Consider the following 15,396-nt stretch of genomic DNA (forward strand, 5'->3'; position numbering starts at 1 on the left):
TCTGTTAGGTTGTTAGAGTTAAAAATTTTCTTTAACAAATCCTTAAACCAATTCACATTGTTTTTCTTTGCTGCCTATGTTCATATCATTTGGTTTATACTACTCATGTATTGCAGCAATGGTAATAACAGCATGTTCTGAATTAAATCCAGTTATTTATAACATGGATGTTGCTTGTGAGTGCGTGATTGGTACTAGAAGTCCATCATCCCACTTGTGGCTAACCGTGACACTCTGCTCCACAGCAGTGCTCTTTCAAAATGGCATTTGAAACAAACACCAGAGCTGTATTGACATCCTTTTAGCTAATGAAGGCAAGCTTGAAATCATGTTTGTTGCCATATGTTTGTCTAGGAGCTTTGCTTATTAACTTTTCTTGCATTATTATAATCACTTTGGGTGGTACCTTAGGAAGGCTGAGCATGTAAAGATACTGTCATTGAACTTGACACGTCGCCATAGCCCATCCTTGTAGTCTTAGAATTATTAGTGAAGAAATGGTTTAGTCTCGTTTTCCAAAAACAACTGGGATCAATAATTAGAACTGGGCAAGATAAAGTTCTTATGAATGTTGAGTTAAGGAGAACTTTGCTTGGTTTAAAGGGGTTGGATAAATGACTTGACCTGTTTGTTCTCTCTAACATCCAGTGCTGTGAAATTCCCCTGCATTCTGTGGGTAATGTGCACATGTTTATAAACTATTCATTTTATTTGATAAGCAACTTTGAAGCAATTTCTGTCTTGGGATTCATGATAGCTTTAGTTCTGCCTATTGTTTCTAATCTGATTCTTGCTGTCTTGATTAGTATTCAATATGAGTTGGTATCCAATGGACTCCTGAAATTGTTTGTTGAAGGCTTTTTTTTAATGAAAACCAGTGTACAGATTGGACAGTGAAGTGTGATAATTTCATGCCTGAATGTTTGATAGTTTCTAACATCACACTTTTCTTTGCCTTGATTTAGTTTTTTCCTCTTGTTCTTAATAGCTTTATTTCAATGTTTCCAGGAATTCCTGATGGCAGGTTATAACCAATTTAAAGTTCAGGAGAATAGATAACTTTTAAAATTATGAAACTGTTGTGCTTATTTCACTACACCAATGTAGGGTTCTATTTTATGGGCAGTGATGGGATAAAATTATTTTATCCTATTGCTTGGGCAAATAATATCTAACATGAGCAACTCCAGTATAATGGGGTAAAACTGTGTTGGGTAATTGACCAAAGGAAATGTTACTGGTGTGCAATGGTACAATTCCATGTCATATATGGACTAGGTTTTTAATTCTGTACTGGTGTGGTTTTTAAAATGGGGTGGAATAGTTGTTAGTAATATGCATTGTGTGCCTAGTTTGGTTAGTAAGCAATTGGCAAATAAAATGGTATACATTTGAAATCTTATTGTAAGTTCCAAACTAACTAGTACCAACATAACAGATATGGTTATGCTATAAATTAAACTAAAGATCAATGAAAATGTTTATCTTCAGCAGGATGCATCGAACATGCAGATATAACTCCTATGAGGAGCATAGTAATCTGATTATTTAACAGTATGTTCTAAATTTACAGTGATCATAATGCTAAGAACACTGTGATTTTAACCAGTGCTGAAGGTTGTGAAAATTTTGTGGTTGTGGTTTTGAGGACAAATGCATAGAAGTAAAATAGGTAATAAATAACTTTGGGAGATGATGTGTATAGTTGAATATAGGATGTTGGTGTTACTTTTTAACCCTCCCTCCCAATCACTGGATAAGAACCTCTTCTCCCCCTCTTTCCTCCTTCCACACACTGACTGTATGCTTACAGGTGTACTGTAACATGAGTTGCTTTTATGAATGCTACCTTTAAAACTAATGTAAAAGTAATTAGGAAGTGTTGCAGAGATAATATTTTGTGAACTTCTGCATTTCAGTTGCACTGTGATGTGTGTCCTCAAATAGAATAAAATCTCCTATTTGAGATTTTTTTATTCGGTCTCATGTAAATGATCAGTGAACATGTTTATAATTCCTTTAGCATATAAGACTGTTTCAGCCTGTGGGCACTAAACAAAATTTATGCAAGTAAAATTCAAAACTTAAAGGCCTCAGTTAAAATTCTGTTTTGGAAAATTACTATGACGTAAACATTTTGAATTAAATCTTTAGAAGAACATGGGTTGGGAAACTATCTAAACACAAATTGCACTGCTCTAACAATATTGTTGTTCCCTGATGTCACCCCACTGCAAATGCAGATCAACTAGTATTAATGTACTCATACCAGATGCACAGTATTTTTCTGGTAACATTTACAATAACTAAAGAAAGAAACAGGTCAGAATTTCACAGTGTTCTGTGCTCAGTTTAACTGTTTTAGCCTCAGTAGTTTTGTTTCTCGTCTTTGTGTTTGGTCTTCATACAGCAACCCTGGGGAGAGCAATATTAAGAAACAAAAATAACAATAGAAAAGCTCACACTCTAGTTACAGGGCTTGGGAATTAGACAGGTGTTGTACCTGACATGATCTAAGTTATTTATCTCTCCCATCCCCCAAAATCAATTTGATGGTGTTGAACTGAACTGCAGTGTTAAGGGTACAGTAATCTGTTCTTGTTTCTTCCTGTTGATATCAAGACGTAAGCATTTCTATGAAATGTTCCAAAATTTATTCAAGCATCACAAACACTTTGACTACATTTGTCAAAATATACAAGTGCTTGTATTAAATTGTCTTGTCTTATTAAATAAGTTCATTTTTGAGAAGTAGCAAAGAATTTACAGTAGGTCTTTTATTCATAAGTGTGTGTTCTACTGTATATCCCTTAGGTAAGTGTAAATAAATCTCTCTTTTAAATTCCCCTTTTAATATGATATCTGCTTTGTATATTCGACCAACTTGGATGTTTCAGGATGGGCGGGTAGGGAGGGAATGTTATACATTTCATGAAACCTGTTCAGAATTGTGGACATCCAACAGCAGCTGTTGTGCTTTCCTCCCTTATCTTGGGATGTTGGGGTTTATAGGGTGGCAGGTGGAAAGGAGGAATTGTATTTAAGTTCTTCTTTTTCTTATTTTTTGGTGGTCTCTGAAACAATTGATATGAATTTTGGTAGTGTAACATGTTTAATTCTGACAAGTAAACTTGAGAAATCCTAAGTTTAAATTGCTTAAATGTTGAATAATACGCATAATGTCTTGAAATGCACAGCTTGTAAAACTTAGCAGAAAGTTAAGTTGTAGTAAAACAGAAAAGTTTCATTGAAAATGATAGTGTGCACAGGTATTCATTCACCTTCTTTCATAGTACCAATGACCAAATCTTCCATTTGCTAGAGGTGGTTTAAAAGTTGGATAAACCTAAAATATTACATGAAAGTACTTAAACAGTATTCAAAGAGCTGTAGGCTTTTGTAAATTGTGCTTTCAATATTTTCCTTTGATTTAGAACCCCCCCTCCCCCCAGAACAAAAAGCACTAGGCTTCCTTGTATAATTTAATTCCAGAATGTTGCTTGTCCAAATTTACTTCAGATGTACAATTAATTTACATATCCTTTTAAAATGCCGTGTTCAGTCTTTGTACGCTTTATGTACATTAACTTCAGTTTTAAAATTATACTTCTATATGAATTCTCTTTTTTGAAGTTAGGAGTTCAATTTTGCAGGTGGGTTTTGTGTTTGTTTTTTTTTTTTTTTTGGGTGGGGGGATATCTCTCTGCATTCAGGTAGGCCCCATAGAGCTGCTAGTATAGAGCTTATTTCAGGATCAGGACCTTCATTTCTCCTGTTTGTCATGGGAGCATGTGGGAAAACTTAAATCATTTTTCTAAAACAGATTTGGAGGAGGGAGGAAGCTCCCTGCGTTCTGGCAGGGGGGGGTCAGGAACATACCTCAAGCTGTACTCAACTTGCATTTTAAAATAATTAATGTCTGTAACTAATGTCTAGTTTAATAACTTTAAAAAGTGTGAATTTGTAGAAGTGAAGGATATTACGATTAAGGCTACCTTGATCCAGTTCCATGCTATTGAGCCTGTGTAACAGGAATCTTCCAGCTATATCATATAAGAATAAAAGTGATGCAACGAACCTTGCACCTTTTTGAGCCATGTGTAACACTTACGTGAAGGCCTTGCTTCTGATGTCATATGACCATAAGTCTCTAAGAACCCCTTTTAAAATAGAAATCTAGTTCTTTCTTGCAGACCTTTGGAAATGTGATGTTTCAGGCAAGAAAACCAAAATGACAAATGTAATGTTTAAGTCAGTAATATGATTTTAAAAACAATGGAAGTGCTTGGAGGTGGTGATATGGAAAATATCAGGTTTATCTGTCAACATTGCTGCTGGTACTGACTAATCTGGGAAAGATGAATCACAAAACTATTATAAAGACTAAATTTAATCTGGTGGCACACCATCTCTTCTAACTTCTCTGAATATTTTGTTGACTTTGTGTTCAGACAAGTGTTCAGCAGCAGCTCTTTGAAACAAAGTATCATGTTGTTATTTTTTAGGTTGTTTGAAGTATTAATGCCTGTATTGGCCCGTAATGGCCTTAATGCATGCTAGATTTTTCACTTGTAAAAGTACAAGAACTTTTTAATGTAAGTTTCAGCTTGGTGCTGCTGCTTACAGCTGATACAAATCTGTGAAAACAGGGTTTGTAATGGTAATGTTAACTGCTTCAATACCAGTAGCACCTGGAAGCACCTTAAAAGAAAAAAACAAAAGAAAAGGAGGGCGCAGGAAAGGCCTTAATTGTCTTTTGGATTGTGTTTCTTCCTTCCTTTAGAAAAAATAGCATTGTCCCAATAGTAATTAGGCTTAGTAATTCACTTAGTTGAGAAGGTGTACAGGCAGACATTTGCATCATCTGCTTTTAAAGGCATTGTTTTTGGCTTTTCCTGTAGCCTGTAGGTAGGACAACTTACTGTGATCTGGGTACCAATTGTGAACTAGGTGGGAGTAGGAGGAGAAATGAAAAGAGGCTGTAAAATGGTACACATTCGTCAGTAAAATCAGCTTAGTTAGCAGTACAGTTGTTTGAGGAATAGAGATCCTCCCTCTGAACGGGGGAGGGGAGAGGAAGAAACAGTAGCTTTTAATAAATCTGCAGCTTTTCTAAAGGATTGTGGCTGAGGGGAGGGGCTGTGGTATACTATCCACACACCCACTGAAATCTTGGTGACTGAAAAATAAGGGTGCATGAAAGACCATGTCCACTGATGCATGATTAAACTTGCTATTGGGTTTTTAAATCGTCTGTAGCATTTAAATGTGAAAAAGTCTAGAAAAATATTTGCTTTTTCAACTGGCAGTTTAAAGAGGAGCTTAAGAGGTGTAGTGTGTTTAAACCTTTCTTCTTTTTCCTTTAAATCTTTTTTATGAGGGACACAATTTAAAAATAATAAATATAAGCTTTTAGTCTAAGTAGAAGTGTGAAAAACAATCAACATAAAGTTCTGAAAAAAAGAAATGGTAGCAGAAAAGCTATTTTAGCTTTTAGTGTGTATAGAACTATTGCCTTCTTTCTTTTATTTGATTTGGCTCTCCTGTGTGACTTAATTTAGACATGCTAATTAGAAATATTGTAGGGTTTGGGCATTCTCTACTACCTCCTACCCTCAAAAACCTAGTCTGCCTAAACAAAAGGAAGGGAGAGTCCTGGTCTTTCACACACAGGAGAATGTCTCTAGTTTAATAAGAGCCAACCATGGGAAGTAGCATGGTTGGTAGTCTGAAACCTAAAAATGCAGCTGTATTGTATGCAACTCATTCTTATACTTTATGGTTTCTCTTTAAAAAACTGTCCTGGTAGGCAGAAGCAAGCAAAGTTAGATATTGTATTCCTTTCACCCCAGTGGACGTTTGGTCATATGTTAACACTCCTTGCAAAAGGGGAACATCTAGTGTGATAACATTAAAGTCTGATTTTTTTGCCTTGAGTACTACACCCATGCACCTCTCCAGACCTGTTGAGGTTGAGTTTCATATGTAAGAGAATCATGAAGTATGTGCCTGTGATTAGAATCTGACCATAATTTTTAAATCTCTTGAGCTCAAGAGAGTTTTCATGAGCTCTCAAGAGAGTTTTTACTTTGTCAGAGCTTTAAAAACCTTTCTTTTTCTGAATAAAGATACACCCTGTTCTTAAACTGAGAGGAGGTGGGAGGAAATGTGGCTGCTGTTACTCACATGGCTTGTAAACTATGCCTCTAATTGCTTGAATAACACTATTAATCTGAAAAAGAGCAGTAAAGGTTGTAGTTCATATATGATATCCAACTAAGTAAAATAAAGTTGTGGTTGTGTACCTGTATTTCTCAAGGACTTAGAGGCTATTTCTTTTCCCACAATTTGTTTGAACTTGTTCATTATGGATTGGGGGAAGAAAATACTTAATCCTGGTAGAGAACTCTTCAGTCAAATATTGCTAATATGTGACAATCCAAGAATGTGAAGCTTGTTCCCTTGCCTTGCTTCTCTAGGTAAACCCTTGAGTTGGGTTCTTGTGTTTGAAAGTTGATGGGTTGAACGAGTTAAAATAGAGCAGTTCCCTTAATGTATTCTGTATGAATCCACATTAGAAAAGACTTTGGCTTGTATTAGAAATAATGTAAAAGCTTCATTAGTCACTTGTTGGTCCTAAATATAGTTACCAGGCAGAAATTTCAGTTGAGGGCCAGATGTAAACTGCCTTTACATTTTGAAGGCAGTTTAGTATAATTCTTCTGTTGTTAATGAAGGGATGTTAAAATGAAATTTGGCGGCTTAGTGTTTATGAGATTTGCTCATGAGGAGTAAGTGAATTAGTGTAAAGGTTTTCTTTGGGATTTTGATAATTATTGAGTAAGTACTCCCTATTTTAAGTTTTAGTCAAATGACTTGCTATACTAGTTAGATGCTTTAAAAAGCTTAAATTTGAATTCCTTTTTTTTCCAGACTTTCAAAACATCTGAATTTCATAGTCAAACACCTGATTTCTCTGGCAAACAAAATTTAACTGTAACATTTGTTATTGCTCTATCATGGGCACAAACAAGCAAACGTGTAGCATTAGGCTAGTTGCTGTTTTGATTTAAAGACTTCACATTGGTTATGTCAAGAGAAGAGTGAGCACTTTTATCTCCTAAAGGACCTAATGTCTTTCCTTTGTTGCACTGTTATAAGCAGGAATAACTCTATTGACTTGTAAAACTGTTGTGGGGGAGAATTAGGGAATGGTTAGTGCAGTGATTTTTGTTAATTTGTTTATTATTTGGGAGTAACATGAATAATCCTATGATCAGCTAATATCTGCCTTAAAGTATGTCTCTACTGCAACTTTCAAAATCAATTTTAAGCCCAATTCATTATATTTGACTTAAATATAAGTCACCTTTTCTGACTAATCCAGTTGAATACATTAATGGCTGAAAACATATCTCAGCTTTTAGTTGTATTTTACAAACTGGTTGACATGTTTTTGCCAAGTCTTTTTCCAGGTAATTAACTGGTATTAAATGCTGGGGGTTATAATCTATCAATTCTATACTAGCATAACTGAAATGAATTGCCTTTCCATTCCTTACAGAGTTCTTAACTACATAAAGCGCTCTTTCCTGCCTGGGGCTGGGGGTTGGACTCAATGATCTGCTGAGGTCCCTTCCGACCCTAATATTTATGAATCTGTAAATCAAGGCAACTTACTTCTGTTTTATGTATGAAGCTCAATCTTTTGCAGTAGTGTCGAAGTAAAATTGTAGATGTTCAGAGAATAGTTGACCACTTCTGACCTTTTCAAATGTACGTATGTACGTAGTTAGTTCTTTCCTATACGAAAATTATTTTCATTTAAAATGTCTGATTTTATGCAGATTTCTTCCCATGTAAGCCACTAATTTTAACATGTATATTATATTTTGCATTGTCATGTAAATAAAATGGAATAGATGTGGTTGTATCTCGAGCACAACACTTTAATTAAAAAAATTTCAAAGCTAGTTCTTTGGTGAGGGGAGCCCTTCATTTTTTAGAAGGATTTTTTTTTTCCTAAAAAGCTATTAATGCAATTTCACTGTAAAAGCAAAATCTAGATGTTACAAAACTAGATATCAAGATTAAAGTTTTTAGACAAAAGTTGAAGACACTTCGGTATTCCTGTTTTTGTCAACATTATTTTTTTTATATATTTTACCTCTGAACTTTCTTTCATGCTGTTGCCTTGATCAAATGTCACACAGTTAAGTACTGTATATAAGTAGAGTACTAAAATTTTAACTAATGCAGAGGGATGTGCAGGGATATTCTTGATCCCCTTTATTCCAAAAACATTATTGTTAATGGCAGGGGGGTGTGTGTCTAGGGGGCAAGGGCGGGGGTGTGAATAGAAATCCATTTAATATGTTGCTACCTTTACAATGTCTGGAAGAATACAACAAGTTCAGGGTTCTCCTTAGCGGGTCCCAAAATATGCCTTCTCTATTCCTTCATTGAAGAGAGTCTGTAAAAATTTTATGGTATTAGATGGGTGTTCGATTGCACTTTTAGGAAAATGTGGAAAGAAGGGGAGCAGACAGATGTTCCAGCCCCCAGTATGCTCTTCAGCTAGCATGCAGTAGGGAGCTAGCTGTTGCTGCTGCTTTGTGTCTGTCCCCACTCCCCCCTCATCTCCCTCTGGAGCTTATCACCATGATTGTGGAAGTTCATGCTTTAGCAATCATGGTGGTACTGCAGGGGACAGAACCCAGAGGTACCTGCACTGCCAATCTGACAGAACTCTCTTCAACCTCCACCCCCCATCTTGGCTAGGCAAGTGGCAGTGGGACTAGATTCCCTGATAGACTCCTAGCAGCAAGTTGTCAGGGTACCAAACTTTCTCTTTCTCCCTCCTTCCTTCTTGAAGTAGGGGAGGAAGGGCTGTGGGATACTTTCTGTGCATCTTTTTAACAATTTTCACGTGTGCTTGGGATAACTTGAGTAATTTCTGTTGAGAAAGTTAGTTGAGTTGTGTACTTTCCCAAGGTCTTCCTGTGGGTACACGTGTGTATAGTATCAGATAAAATGCGATTCAGGAATACTTCATTGACAACAATCTACCTGGTGTTGCCAGAACATACAAGAGTTGTGGCAGGTATGATATGACGAGTACACTACTGTGCAGGGTACCAGTCTGAATGAGACTATTTCCTATGTGCTTCTGTTAATATAATCTCTTGTTCTTCCGAGAGATTGCATTATAACGCGTTGCCATCTTTCTGCTTTTTCCCATGGTTTTTTCCCCTAAGACTTTTTTAGAAATGCCTTTTTCACTGCATAGGAATAGAACTAGAAAATATCTCAGGAGACTTTCATTTTCTGTGTTGGAGTAGAAAGCATCTGTGGTCTCTTGGTGGCATGAGCACTCTTTGGGTTGGCACTGAGTATTGTGCATGTGTTCCATCTCCAATTATTATGATACAATAGTAATATGAAACGGATTTTTTGGATCCCTTTTCTACTTGCCTTCTTACAATCGGCATTAAAAAAATTAGCTTGAGATGTATTTGGAGGACAGATGCTCAACTGAACGTTCCATTAGGGCTTATATATTTGTAACGTTCTTTTTTAACACAATGTTCATTTTAAAGTGCACTTTCAGTTTCACAGAATATTAATAGATGTCTTAAGATTGCTGTGAACTTGGAGGTACATTAGCTTTTTTATGACAGTCTCAGTTCCATCCCCTTTGTCCTTACTTATAGCCACTAGTATTGTAGGGAATCTTGGCATTTGGCTTCTCCTCCTCCATTTTAGACTTGGGGTACTCTTGGTATATGTGTGATGAATGTTTTTATGGCCAGTCTTTAACTCGCATCAAGTTTTTCTCTAAGAAGTGGAAAATTGAGACTTGTCATGTGTTTATGAATGTCATGTCATGTATTCAAAAAAACAGAGCTATCTTTTGTATGCTGTGAGGTGAAATGAAATAGGAGTGTGAGGGGAGGGAGTTTATCTAGGTGACATGTAAAGAGGGCACTGTGTGTCCAAACCCCTTTTCTTAATAAGAATTTATGCACATGCTGTCTAGTTTTGCACTGCTCAGGATAAGTATTTGACTCTTCCTTAGTTTGTCCTGTCCTGAACTCCACTAAGTCTTGTCATGGGCATGCCATATATGCTGTCACTACTGTTCATTTTCAGTATATCTACTTGCTATAGAACGCTAATAGATTTTAATTGGAATCTAAAAGTGTGTGAGGCTAACACTGTTACACAGTTTGAAACACACTGAACAGCATTAAGGTTGCCAGTGTTTTCCCTAGAATGTCCTAAAATGAAGATGAAAGATGAGAATATATATAATATAATATAATATAATATAATATATGTAATGTATCAGCCCAAAATGTTGGCTTTTTTTGTCAGAAAGTTTTGATATTGTAACATGGTAGCACAACTGTGGGCTTTTCAGAACAGAGCTGAAAAGCTTTTAATAGTAATTACCTGAAATTGTGAATATTTCCTTAAGTTACAAACTTCTTCAAATTATTCCTTTATGTTGAAGTTGCTCAAAGTTCTTGCCAGGTTTTGTTTCATAAATTTGTAAAAGTAAGATTAAGTTGTTGTTAATTGTTTCTTTTTACTGAGGCAAAGGGAGGCACTTAGCTATGATAGCCTGCAGAAGCCAGGGTAGAGATGCACCTTTTTATAGACTAACTAAATTGGAGATGTTTAAGCTTTTGTGAGCTTGAGTTGGCTTCATCGCATGCTGTCTAATGAAGTGAGCTTGGGCTCACAAAAGCTTAGGTATCTCCATTAGTCTATAAAAATGCATCTCTACTCTGCCTTTGTCAGGCTATCATGGCTAACTACCTCTCTGCCCCAGTAAAAAGAAACAATTCTTAATCTTGTCTTTACAAGTTTATGACCAGAAGAAATGGCCAAATATGTTTCCGCCTGTTTCATAAAATTGGTCACTATTGGGTATTACTTCTGTTATTTTAGTTGGCATCTACTTATCTCCAAAACTCTTTGATAAGAAATTCTATTTGAGTCAGCCTGATTGCTCCTTTCATTTGCTAACAGATCATGTAGGCATTGTAAGAAGTTTGTACATTAACGTTCTCTTTGGACACTCAGTTTTTACGTATGCAATATGTTTTGGCAAAAGACAGATTTGTTTTAAAGACTATTTCAAGGTATAAAAATTTCCTGTAGAGGTAAGGAAGGGTGGGAGCTAGGTTAGGAGAGAGGAGTATATTCTAAAAGCAACTCAGAAAGAAAATGAATGCCTTCAGTGATGCTATTAGGAATATCCTAGTAATGATTATAGCCTCTTCTGATGGAGGCAGTTTGCCCAAATGTATATATTTGGTAGATTTGAGGTGGGGGTTTTTGTATAATACAACAAACCTTAAATCCCTTAAAAGAAAGCCTTGAACACTTGACACATTTTTAGGGGAAATAGTATGTGTTTGAATGTCTGTTATGAGGGAGAATATTTCTTTGTCTCCTAAGGAGCATCTGTATCTTTGTTGGCCCACAGTCTCCCTGTTTCTCTCCTCTTTCGCCCCCTCCCCCCCCCAAAAAACCCAACAACAACAAAGCTTGAAGTTCATTTCTTATGGTACAAAATGATCACATTTTCATGATTTTTTTACAAGAATAGCTTAAACGGCCCCTCCAGCACGCAACGCACACTACCTGAGTGTAGCGAAACCCTGTTAATCTACACATTCTTGAGCATCCCAAGGGTGATGTGGCATCTCTGGCATTTATTTGTTTTTCTGCTTTGGGGGAAGGGAGGAAACAAAGGATTTGGCTGTGAATCCAATTAGAGTACTATAAGGCTTTACTATAGTACTTCAAAGTAAATATTTTGTTTACTAGATAAGTGACCTGAAATTTGCAATTAATTTTGAAGTGAAAATCCATTGAATTTAAGTTAATGAATTTGTCTTCAGAAGGGAGGAATGCTAGGAATTCAAATATTAAAATATGATCAGTTAGGCAGACTCCGTAAGATAATGGCCAGCTTAATCTTAAAACAAGCATTTATTCAATATTGTTTTTTTGGAAGGACTGTAGACTGCAGCCAGTACTGAAGTATTGGTTGGGAAGGTTCTTGGTAAAAACTTTTTTTTTTAAGGGAAAATAGTAATTTTAGATGCGTTTATGGCTTTGTCTATATGCTTTTGTATATGGAAAGGCATATATTAGTGTTCTTAAACTTATTAAAATAGCTTTCAAGAAAAGTGCTCTTATGAGCATCACAGCTGTCAAATGGAAAGTAAATTACTGTAACAGTTCTGTGGACCTAGACTAAAATGGTTTCTCTGTTTCGTTGTGGTGTTCTCTTATAAATTTAATTCTGCCGAACATGCTAGTAAATGTGCTTTTATAGAGGGTTTGGTATGAGTAGCCTTATTGGTATTTACTTGTTTTTAACTGTTTTCTTTAATTCATCTACAGGAGTCGGAAACTTCAGATCAGAAATATCCCGCCTCATTTGCAGTGGGAGGTAGGATTTCATGTTTCAAATTACGACAGCCATATTTAAAGCTGTATGTTTGTTTCTCTTCTTATCAACTAGACTTTATCCCTTTCCCCACCTTTGAGCTGTCTCTCTTCCCTCCCACCCCCCAGAAAAATCCTTTGAAAGAATGAACAATAGAGCCTTATAAGCAATTCTCATAAATGCCTTTATTTTTGCTGAGTTGAAAACAGAAAGTTGAAATGGATTGTTTGGTGAATGCTGACTTCCTGATTCCTTCATTTTGACTCTAAAGCTTGTCTATTTCAGATCTTGCTAGTAAAGTAATCCTGTGGAAGTTCAGACTTAAATACTTGGCAACAACTTTACAAACACAATTTTAAATACTAAATAAACCCTTTTGTCTTTCAGGGTTTTTTAAAAACTTTTCCTACCAGATTGGTGCTATCATAGTAGTTCTATAAGTAGCAACGGTAGTGTGCCCATGCCATTTAAATGAAGAACTATGTAAGTAGTGATTCCCATAGTATTTGCTCATGTTGCCACAATGGGAGTATTGGGACTTCACATACGTAAGAACAAATGTCATAGTATGTGATAAAATAGGTTGTTGCCTATGAAAGCTCAGGCCTTTACAAACCAGTTAGATCAGTACTGTGGCATCCTGGGGCACCCCGAGATCTTTTCAAGGTGCTGTGCATTGCCATGCAGTGTTAGCAGTGCTAGGTGTGCAAACATCATTCACAATAGAAACCCAGAGTTTTCTAATAGGAATCCATAGTGTTAAAACATTCTGACCCATTGTGGTCTTCCTGAGTTCCTTGCAGCAGAATTGCTTTATTTTTCTATAGTAAAAAAAAAAAAAGTGAGTGAAAACTTGGAGCTGGTGTTTTCCAAAGAGCTTTTAATTCTATTGAAGAGCACCTTGAATATATTGAGGGGTGCCTTGAGTCTGAAAAGTCTGAGAATGACTGAGTTAGATACTAAGTTGTCAGCATGCCCTACTTGGAATAGGTAGGATTAGAGGTTGTGAGAAGAAACATTTCTTTAAGCTTGTGTAAGGCAGAAAATTGTAAAGTACTTCTTGGTGAGTTTTTCTTTTTTAATTTTACTGTCCCTTTATGCTAACCTAGGTGGTGGTAAACTGTCCTGCCTGGTGGAGACGAGAGAAAGAAAAGAGTAAAGCTTTTGTATTGTTGCTCTTATGAAGCAGGTTAGCTGAACCTGCTTATTTCCTGACTGCTTCATTCTCTGCAAAGTGTCTATTTAGTTCTGCTCAGTTCTGGGTTAGGGCAAGAACAGAGAGAGGCACCTCTCTGTTCAATTCAAGCTTTCATCTTGGCGGTCCTACTTGCTGTCTACCAATGCATTCCTGTTTGCCCTTCTCTCCTTATAGTTAGTCAGGTCTGGAAGCTTCACTACTGGAAAGTCTTTTATAGGTCACTCCAGTTTTTTCTCTTCCTTCCTCCACATTGGATAGTGGTAGTCCTCTGGCTTGAAATGCTTATACTACCACTATTACTGCAGTATCCAAGCTGACTTCCTTTAAAATTCCTAGCAAAATTGCTAGTAGACTTCATGTAATCTATTGCAATGTCTACTTTTTTAGCTGCAGTGGTGTAGGTTTTTGGGTTTGGGGTTTCTTTGGACTTTGTGGGGTTGGTTGGTTGGAGTGTTGTTAACTCATTCTTTAGTAACTATCTATTTCTGTCTCTCTGAACTTTAACTTCATCGATTGTGCCTAGTACATTAAATGCCTCCATTTACCTTAATATATTGGTTTTGGATCCTTTAAAGGTTATAACACTACTTTGATATTTCTGTAGCAGATATCTATCCTGCTCTTCTTCCCAGATCCTAGTTCAAATCATCCCCCAAAGTCCTGCAGATTTTCTGCGGTGATCTTCTGGGTGCATTTGGCTTCAGGCGAGCTCTCTTCTATGTCTGCTGACTTTTCCCTAAAGTATTCCCCAGTTGTTTAATGAATTCATATTTCTCCGATTGATGTAGTTATTTTCACATGCTAAAATGCTGAAGCTTCTCATGCAACGTGGGTGGCTGGAGAAGCATTTCTGAAAAGTGTACTCTAAAGGTAATTTCTGGGGCATATCCCACATCCTTGTGCCAAAAGTTACCACATATCCTCCACTCCAGCAGCTACAAGTAGTTTTTCCTTTTTTGCCTGAGATCTGTTAGTGCTTTACAAATAATTTGCAGAATGATTCCTGTGATCCACATTCACACACCAGTATTTTTAATGACTATCCCTATTGTCACTGCACTTTGTCTTGTATCTTACAGTGGCATTCCCTTGTCCTGGAGGGTTCCTGTTGGGATCACATTTCAGAGGGAGAAACTCTTAATGGTATCATATAGAGCTAACCTTAGTTTGAGCTCACCATAACCTAAAGGGTTTCTATTCTAAAAACTCTTGCAAGAGCCCCCTTTGAACACTTTAGGAAGATTTCACATGGATTTCATATCCTTAATTTTATTCTTGTGGCTCTTTGATTGGTGGGAACTGGGAAAATTTCAATCTTTTAAGAGAGGATCCTTGACCTTCTTTAGATCAAGCTCTTTCTAGCAACCTCTTTTTGGGGAAGCTACTGTGTGCTGTAGCTGACTAGCCCCCATGTCCAAGATACTCTTTCTACTGCAGTCAAACATGGCTATTGAAATGTTTCTTCTCTGGACTGGCATAACAGCCGTTGGAACTATATTACCTCTTAAATGGTGTGTGGTTTTCCTTTCTTTAATAGCCCATCTATGCTAACCCATTTGCATCATTATGTCTTTGCATTGGTGGAGATGGGATTCGTTTCTGTTTTATTTTTGGTCAGACATTACTGATTATATTGCTGAGCTGGTTCCATCAGTTAGCTTTCTTGCAGGGAGGATGTCACAATACAAAATCTCTACTTTTTCCTGTCTCTGTAAGAACTCAATCTGCT

General features: G+C 36.6%; 1 protein-coding gene across 3 annotated transcripts in view; it reads left to right on the plus strand.

The window, feature by feature from the left end:
* Positions 1–15,396, plus strand: part of IGF2BP3 (insulin like growth factor 2 mRNA binding protein 3) — a 160,118-nt gene that overhangs the window by 11,275 nt on the left and 133,447 nt on the right. For all 3 annotated transcript variants that reach the window (XM_090046769.1, XM_090046770.1, XM_090046768.1), the window contains exon 3: positions 12,424–12,472. In XM_090046769.1, coding sequence (XP_089902895.1) covers positions 12,424–12,472 — 49 coding nt within the window. The remainder of the gene's footprint in view (positions 1–12,423; positions 12,473–15,396) is intronic.

The sequence above is a fragment of the Crocodylus siamensis genome, chromosome 5 (genome assembly GCF_052110815.1).
Source record: "Crocodylus siamensis isolate JL-2025a chromosome 5, ASM5211081v1, whole genome shotgun sequence".
Classification (NCBI taxonomy): domain Eukaryota; kingdom Metazoa; phylum Chordata; order Crocodylia; family Crocodylidae; genus Crocodylus; species Crocodylus siamensis.